This window comes from Halichoerus grypus, chromosome 7, assembly GCF_964656455.1.
Source record: "Halichoerus grypus chromosome 7, mHalGry1.hap1.1, whole genome shotgun sequence".
Taxonomy (NCBI): domain Eukaryota; kingdom Metazoa; phylum Chordata; class Mammalia; order Carnivora; family Phocidae; genus Halichoerus; species Halichoerus grypus.
In genome coordinates this window covers 14355819-14365530 of record NC_135718.1, presented here as the reverse complement: position 1 = coordinate 14365530, position 9712 = coordinate 14355819, and the positions used below count along the sequence as shown (strand labels likewise).

General features: G+C 38.0%; 1 protein-coding gene across 1 annotated transcript; it reads right to left on the bottom strand.

Moving 5' to 3' along the window:
* Positions 1-8361: 8361 nt before the first annotated feature.
* Positions 8362-9179, bottom strand: LOC118538358 (L-lactate dehydrogenase B chain-like). The gene is given in 4 exon segments (XM_078076906.1): positions 8362-8401; positions 8403-8667; positions 8670-8891; positions 9119-9179. Coding segments are annotated over 4 exon segments (588 nt in total).
* Positions 9180-9712: the final 533 nt, after the last annotated feature.

The following is a 9712-nucleotide window of genomic DNA, read 5'->3' as shown; positions in this document are numbered from 1 at the left end:
GTTGGGACACTTTTACTTGTAAAAGATCAGATATCCAACGCAAACTAGCTTCAGAAAACAGAGTGTGAGGTCTTGCTTAAGTAGTTAAGTCCTGGAATACATATTGGCCTTCCTTCCGCACAGCTGGATCCAAGGGCTTTAACAAAGTAATTAGACCAGTCTGTCTCTCCACCACTAGGTCCATTTTTCAGTCTTCTAGCTTCATCTTCAGGTAAACTCTGCCTACATGGTGTCAGAGATGGCTACTAGCAGCTTCAGGCTTTTATCATCAGTGTAGCTATCCCCCATGGAAAGAGTGCTCCTCCTCTACTAGTTCTAGCAGGTCTCTGAACTGGCTTTCATTGGCCTGCATGGACAAAGTCCCTGTGCCTGGAAACAGTCTCTCTGATTCTGATTGGCCAGGCCAGGCTGAGGGGTGGGGCAAGGAATGAGGTCAGCCGAACGCAAACCACTGGGAAAAGAGAAGCATATTTCTCCAGAAGAAAGCGGAAGAGTTGTTACCACAAGGAGGAAGAATGAATGATGGGCATTACCAGCAAAAGGACTTTCTCTATTCCAAGCACTCTGAATGTCCACTTATTCTTAAAGGTTCAGTTCAGGTGTCATTTTTTTAAATTTTTTATTGTTATGTTAATCACCATACATTACATCATTAGTTTTTGATGTAGTGTTCCATGATTCATTGTTTGTGCATAACACCCAGTGCTCCATGCAGAACGTGCCCTCTTTAATACCCATCACCAGGCTAACCCATCCTCCCACCCCCCTCCCCTGGTTCAGGTGTCATTTTATCTATAAAGCCTTTCTGGACCCTTTGCAATATAGGCAGAAATGATCAGTCCTTTAACTTTCATTTAGTTTTTACATTTACCTATGTTATGAAACATAATTTTGGCTCAGTTATAATTAATAATTTTGTCTTTCTTTTTCCTCCAGGCTCTTTGAGGGCAGAGATCATATTTTATTTTTGTTTGAATCCCATTTATTCATTCATTTAGTCAGCAAATATTTATAGAGTACGATGTACCAGACATGACGCTGATGCTAGCAAGATGGTGGAGTTCAATATACACTTTGTCCCTGCACTAACAAAGCTTATTCTAATGGGAAAGAAAAAAATTACAAAGTATGTGTTAAATTTTGTGATACAAGTGTTAAGAGCATCATGGTAATATACATGGAGGGAATGAAGGAGTTAGCATGATGAAGAGTGATGTGGAGATGGGAGGTGACTGTTTCAGGAAGAGGGAAGGGCTGTATGAATGTCTCGAGGTAAGAGATGATACCATGAGTATTCAAGAAACTGAATCTCATGCAGTATAGAAATAGCATAGGCCAGATCTTGGAATGCATTTGGCTGTTTCAGCTGCTTGGATTTTACTTTAAGGACAATAGACAAAGAGTTTCAAGAAGGAGAATATGACCATATTTACACTGAATCATTCTTTCCTACTACAGTATGGGTAAGAAACTGAAGAGGAACAAGACTGAAGGCAGGGAGATTGGAGACTGTTGTAGTAGGAGGAGGTAAAAATTGATAGCAGCTTGGACCCAAAATCATTGTAGAGAAGATTGGGAGAAGGAGACAGATTTGGGGAAAATTTAAGCCCTAGAATTAAAAGGACTTCATGATTGGTTGCATAGAACAAAGTAGAAAAAAGTGAAGACAAGAGAACTTAAACATGACTTCCAAGTTTCTAGCTTGAACACTAGATTGCGTGGGAGTGCTGTTTATTGAGATAGTGTGTTGTGGGGCAGAAGCATGTGGAAGGGAGGTAAAGGAGAAATGATAAGTTTCAGTTTGATGCTGATGAATATGAGGTATCTGATATCTAAGGGGAGAAACCCAGGGACAATTAGATATATGATCTGTCACTCAAGAGAGAGACCTGGGTTGGAAATAAAGATTTGTTGTGCACATATAAGCAGTAATTGAAGTCTTGGAGATGAATAAAATGACCTGAGGAGAGTGAGCAGACTTAGAAGAAGGCCTATGACAGACTCTGGAGGAACTACCAAAATTTAATGGGCAAGTAGAGGAGGAACCAGCAAAGAACAATGAGGATTTCCCAAAGAATTAGGAGCAGAAACAGGTGACTATGACATTGAGGAAGTGTAGGAACAGAACTTCAAAGAAGGAAGGACTAGACAACTATTTCAAATGCTGTCAAGAAAGGTAGGGATTTAAACATGCTCATACTGCTTAGCACAGCACCTGGTTTCATTCATTAATTTATTTGTCAAATAAATGTTCATTAAACCCCAATGATTGGGGCACCTGGGTGGTTCAGTCAGTTAAGCATCTGCCTTTGGCTCAGGTCATAATCCTGGGGTCCTGGGATAGAGCCCCGAGTCAGGCTCCCTGCTCAGTGTGGGGTCCACTTGTCCCTTTCCCTCTGACTCTTTCCCCTGCAGGTGCTCTCACTCTCTCTGTCTCTCTCTCTCTCTTTCTCAAATGAATAAATAAAAAATCTTTTTAAAAAAAATTTATGATTATGCCAGGCTCAGTGCTAGGTACTAAAAATACAAGAGTGGGAAAACACTTTTAATAAGTGGTTAATAGATGTTTGTTGAATAAATGAGTCATCACATGAACTGCTTTTGTTAAAAATTTAGATGAGGTTGCTTGAAGATGGGATAAAATATATAAGGACACACATCATTGTAAGACTAATACTCACCCAGCTTTCTACTTTTCCTAGTGGCTGAACAATCTCAGTGACAGAAAATTGGTTTGGGCTTAATTAATCTGGGCCAGAGGAAGGTATCAATGTTAGGTAAAGGACTTCTTAGTAGAGCATACAGCAGTAATTAGAGTCTCTCACTTGAAAAGCCTTATTTCCAAGTGTAGTTAACTGTCAGTTCTCACACTCTCTCGATTTCCTCATAGAAACTACCACTTTTTTCATCTAGGTTCACATAGAGCCTGTGATTCTTTTTTAAAAGTGTCCATCTTATCTAATAACACCTGCAGAAATTGTTTATATCATTGAAGACTGTCTGATGAAACTGAGCAAGATAGCCCACTAAAATCTTTTCCTGTGGCAGAAGGTGCACAGGGAATATAGCAAATTACCTCAACATTTCTTCATTTCTTATCCAGGGTATGTTACTTCTCATCCAGGGAGCATGAGACAGAGACTACAAGGCTGATGACACCTGTCACACCTTGTTCCACTGTTTGTCCTCAAGGATGAGTCATAAGAATTTAAATTATTTTCTGATGCTTGTCATGCAAAATGATATTGATGTTGTAGTGTGAGTTGGATTATATTAATTAAAACTCAATTTCCTGTAGAAGTTTTAAATTTAGCTAGTTTGTTACAGAATATGGGAGTAAGAAAGCAGTAGTTCTCCATGATTATTCTGTGGGGGAGAAGTCTGATGTAAGTCAGAAGTGTAGAGAAAATGAAGCATTTAGCTTCCTAATGGACTTTAGTAGTACAGGCAACAAGGTAGTCTCCTAGCATCAACCATTCACGTGACAGGATGAATAATAATAGTTCTGTGCATTGGATGTCTGCTATACACTGTGCCAAACACTTTATAAGCATTCATCTATTTCTAACACTTAAAACACACCCAACACACACACGCACAGACACATGCACACACAAAACTAGGAGAATGACTTTGCAACAGGTGATAAGTGGAGTGTTAACATGAATAATGCAGAGAGAACTTCAAAAAAATTAATAAAGAAAACTGGGCAAGGGATATCAATAATTAGTAGAAAAAGATACAGGGGCAGCTATTCATACAAAAAGATGCTTAAGCTCATTTATAATTAAATGCATACAAAAACGAGATAAATTTCTTTAGGAAATTGGCAAAAATTAAACAAAAGGATGATGCCAGTATTGGTGAAATTAGGAGGAAAAAGCATGCTCTTACATTACAATATTTTTGGAGACTCTATCAACATTTTAATTTCATGGTTTATAACCTAGAAGTTACTACTAGGTACCAGCATGGGTTGTGTGATGTTTGTAAACAAGAATACAAGGTTGTAAATCAAAACCTCTATGAGATACCACCTCACACCAGTCAGAATGGCTAAAATTAACAAGTCAGGAAATGACAGATGTTGGCGGGGATGCGGAGAAAGGGGAACCCTCCTACACTGTTGGTGGGAATGCAAGCTGGTGCAGCCACTCTGGAAAACAGTATGGAGGTTCCTCAAAAAGTTGAAAATAGAGCTACCATACGATCCAGCAATTGCACTACTGGGTATTTACCCCAAAGATACAAAAGTAGGGATCTGAAAGGGTACGTGCACCCCGATGTTTATAGCAGCAATGTCCACAATAGCCAAACTGTGGAAGGAGCCAAGATGTCCATCGACAGATGAATGGATAAAGAAGATGTGGTATAGATATACAATGGAATATTATGCAGCCATCAAAAGGAATGAGATCTTGCCATTTGCAACGACGTGGATGGAACTGGAGGGTGTTATGCTGAGCGAAATAAGGCAATCAGAGAAAGACATGCATCATATGACCTCACTGATATGAGGAATTCTTAATCTCAGGAAACAAACTGAGGGTTGCTGGAGTGGGGGGTGGAGTGGGAGGGATGGGGGGCTGGGTGATAGACACTGGGGAGGGTATGTGCTATGGTGAGCGCTGTGAATTGTACAAGACTGTTGAATCACAGATCTGTACCTCTGAAACAAATAATGCAATATATGTTAAGAAAAAAAAAAGAAGAAGAAGATAGCAGGAGGGGAAGAATGAAGGGGGGGAAATCGGAGGGAGAGACGAACCATGAGAGACGATGGACTCTGAAAAACAAACTGAGGGTTCTAGAGGGGAGGCGGGTGGGAGGATGGGTTAGCCTGGTGATGGGTATTAAAGAGGGCACGTTCTGCATGGAGCACTGGGTGTTATGCACAAACAATGAATCATGGAACACTACATCAAAAACTAATGATGTAATATATGGTGATTAACATAACAATAAAAAAATTTTAAAAAAATACAAGGTTGTTTGTAGTTTTGAAAAATTTGGAAATGGCTTAAATATGGAATTAAGGGCATATTATGCAACTATTAAAAATTGAGGAATATTTATGTATTATCACTTTTGGAAAATGTCAATGATATATTGTTAAGCAAAAAAGGCAATCTAGACAATACAGTACAATAACATTTTAAAAACCTGTAATGTGATACTTTGAAAGACAAGTAGAATTGATACACCCCAACAAATGTAATCAAGAAAGAGGAAACACAAGTTACTGATATCGGGAATACAAAGGGAACCCCACTACAAATTCTGTAGACATTATAAGAATGATGTGAATATTACAAACTTCTTTATGCCAATCAATTTTGCAACATAAAATAGACAAATTTCTTGAAATACATAAATTACCAAAACTTACATAATAATAGAGCATCCAAATAGCCCCATATCTATTAAATAAATTGAATTTGTAATCATAAACCTTCCTACAAAGAAAACTACAGCACCAGATATCTTCATTAGTGAATTCTACCCAACACTGGAGGAAGAAATAAAACCAGTCCTCACAAATTCTTTCATAAGGTGGAATAGGAGACAATATTTCTTACTTTGTTTTATGAGGCTAGAATAACCCTGAGACCTATCAATGATATTACAAGAAAAGTAAATTATAGATCAATAACTTTCATGAACATAACACAAAAATTGTAACAGCCTATTAATATACACAAAGGATAATTTATCATGGTGAAGTGGGGTTTATTCCACAAATACAAGGTTGATTTAACACTTGAAAACCAAGCCAATGGAATACACCACTTAACAGAATAAAGGAAAAAACTCACAATAGATGCAGAAAAAACATTTGGCAAAGTTCAGTACTCCATCATGATGAAACCTCACAGCAAACCAGGATGACAGCCTCCTCTGTTTGGTAAAGGGCATTACAAAACAACCTACAGCTCACATCATACTTAATGGTGAAATGTTAAATCCTTTCCTCTGAGATTGGCAACAGGGCAAGGATGCTTGCTTTCACCATCTGTATTCAACAGGGTAAGAGGTTCTTGCTGGTGCATTGAGGCAAGAAGAAGAAACAAAAGACATCTAAATTGGAAAAAAAGTTGTAAAATACTCATTATTCACAGACAACATCAGTGGGTATTTGAAAAATTCTATGGAATCATCCCAAAGTATAGTAGAACTAACAAGTGAATTTAGCATGAATACAAGATGCACAGGCAATATTCAAAAATCTTATTCTGTATACAAGCAATGAGAATTTAAAATTAAATTTCAAAAGATACTAAATGCATCAAAAAACATCAAATACTTTGGAATATACCTTACAGATATCTTACAAAAGATGTACAAGACATCTACATTGAAAAGTACGAAATGTTACTTAAAGAAATTACAGAATGCCTAAATAAGTGGAGAGATATGTTCATGGATTGGAAGGCTCATTAACATCTGGATGTCAGTTCTCTCCAAATAAGTCCATACAGTCAATGAAATCCCTATTAAAATACCAGAAGGATTTTGTGAAGAAATACACAGCCTGATTCTAAAATTTACATAGAAATACAAAGGACCCAGAATATCCAAAACAATCTTGAAAAAAAAAGCACTATTGGTAAAATTACACTGCCTGATTTCAAGACTTACTTCTTAAAGCTTAGATCAAGACACTGTGATATTGGCATAAAGATAAACATATAGATCAAGAGAACAGAATAAAGAGGCTAGAAATTGTTTTACATATATATGATTAGTTGATTTTTTTGCCTCGGTACCAAGGCAATCCAGTGGGGCAAAGGAAATTCTTCTTAAACAAATATTGCTGGAGAAACTAGATATCCATATAGAAAAAAATACACTTAAACCCCTCTCTCACTACATATACAAAACTTAATTTGAGATGGATTATAGACTGAAATGTAAAACCCAGAACCTGGAACCTTGTAGAAAGAAAACATAGGTGAATATTTTAGCCGCTTTGGGATAGGCAGAATTTTTTGGATAGGGCACAAAAAGTGCTAACCATTACAAAACAAAACAAAACAAAACAAAAACTAAGTTTTCATCAAAATTAAAAATTTCTGTCATCAAGGGGCATCTGGGTGGCTCAGTTGTTAAGCGTCTGCATTTGGCTCTCAGGTCATGATCCCAGGGCCCTGGATCGAGCCCCAAATCGGGCTCTCTGCTCGGCGGGGAGCCTGCTTCTCCCTCTCCCACTCCCCCTGCTTGTGTTCCCTCTCTCGCTGTCTCTCTCCCTGTCAAATAAATAAATAAAATCTTTAAAAAAAAATTTCTGTCATCAAAAGGTGTTATTTAAAAAATAAAAAAACAAGCTACAGACTGGGAAAGATACTTGAAGCTCAACTCTGACAGAACTTGTATCCAGAATATAAAAAGAATTCCTGTAAATTAATATTAAAAATGAACCAAGAAAAAAATGATAAGCTAGACTTTATTAAAATTACAAACTACTCTGTGAAAGACAATGTCAAGAGAATGAGAAGACAAGCCACAGACTGGGAGAAAATATTTGCAAAAGGAACATCTATTAAATATATAAAATATACAAAGGACTCTTAAATCTCAACAGTAAGAAAACAACCCAAATAAAAAATGAGTCAAAGACCTTAAAAGAAGAAGAATACCTAAAAGAATATATACAGGTGGCAAGTAAGCATATAAAAAGTTGCTTCACAACATAGAAGAGTTAGTGTTTAAAAATTTATTTATTTGAGAGAGAGGAGAGAGCGAGTGGTGGGAAAGGGCAGAGGGAGAGGGAGAGAAATTCTTAAGCTGACTTCACACTGAGCATGGAGCCTGACGCCGGGCTCTATGCAGGGCTTGATCCCACAACCCTGAGATCAGGGCCCTGAGATCACAACCCGAGGGGAAACCAAGAGTGGGATGCTCAACTGACTGCACCACCCAAGCGCCCCTAGAGGAGTTAGTGTTTAATGGGTACAGGGTCTTATTTGGGGGATATTAAATTCTTTGGATGGATGGGGCTGATGGCTGCACAACAGCATGAATGTATTTAATGCCACTGAACTGTACTTCAAAATGGTTAGAATGGTAAATTTTATGTTATTTACACTTCACTACAATAAAAAAACTCATTGAACACTGAAGACTTGTATATTTTATTGAATGTTAAATGTACCTTAATTTATTTATTTTATGATAGTTAATTTTATTTGTTAAGGGCTCATATTGCAAACATTAAACCAAGTGTAGCTTTGATTCTGTGATCCCAGATTCACGTATTTAGGAAGATAAAAGCAAACTATGATCCATGTATATGGATGAAAAACTAAAGGCTCACAGTTAATCACATTGTAGTTTTAAATTTCACAGCCTAGGAGCCAAAAGTCACAGGTGTTTTTGGTCTTTCTGGATGTTCCACAAGGTAACTCCTGAGCTGAGTAACCTCATTACCCTTCAGCTTCTGGTTGATAACACTGGTTAATCCCTGAGCAGTCAGGATACACAGAAGGCTCAGGAAGATTTCATTCTCGATGCCATGCATTCCCTTCACCATCGTTGACACTGGACGAATCCCAGATAGATTTTTCAACAAGGATTCAATGAGATCAGCCACACTTAATCCAATAGCCCAGTTGGTATATCCTTTTAGCTTGATGACTTCGTAGGCACTTTCAACCACCATCTTAGGCACTTCCAATTTTCACTGTCATTGTCTGTTCCCATTTCTGGATTCAGTTCCTGGAGAGAAACACCTGCCACATTCACTCCACTCCACACAGCCACACTTGAGTTGCCATGTTCTCCCAAAATCCATCCATGGCAGCTGCTGGGATGAATGCCTAGTTTTTCAGCCATAAGATAGTGAAATCTAGCAGAATCCATATTACACCCACTTCCATTCACACGAAATATGCCTCAATTTAAAATATTTTTAAAAGAGAGAAAAAGTGCTGAATAAACGAAATGAATAAGCAAACCAAAACTAATGCCAAGACTTTAAATTGCTCGAAATAATTCAGCTAAACTGAATATGCAAGTAAGGCTGAGAAATACTTTAATGGTTCTGGTGTCATTTAGTTCTTTGGGGGAAACATTTTCCAGTTGGCCATTCCAGAGCTGTTGGCCCACAAGCACACTGTACTCTGTATTTCAAAGTTGGATTCCTCAATCTCCATGGCAGAAAAGAGCCCTGGTAACTCCATAGTTCTTTACAAAGACCCACTTGTTTAAAAAAATGACTTGTTAAAAAATGAAAAGTAGGTACAACAGGTAGAGCAGCCTTTAGGATTGCGTTGTGAATTCTCAGAGTTTACTTGGAGACAGCTGAAGCCAGGTGGGGCACCGTCCCCTTGTCTTCACTGGGCACGCTCTGATTTTTAATATGGGACATGCGATGCGAAACCCAGTGAGTCTTAATGGCAATCTTCTTCAGATAATCTTTGTTATCTACATCATTCTTTCTGCCTGCCCATTTGCTGGAGGCAAACATGAGGGCAGTTCAAATAACCTCTTTGTTCACAGCCTGCCTAATACCAACCAAGACAAACTGATTCATTCCCTCAGACTCTGAGTCAGAAACTAACCCTATCTAGTGATCAGTCTATAGTTGCAAGTAACTATAATTGTGGCATCAAGGTCTGTTTTGTTGCTGGTGGCCCTGAGCCAAAGATAATTATTTTATTTTTTCTACCTTTGGATGGCACTCCTCTGTAGGCTGTTGTGCAAATTGGGGAAG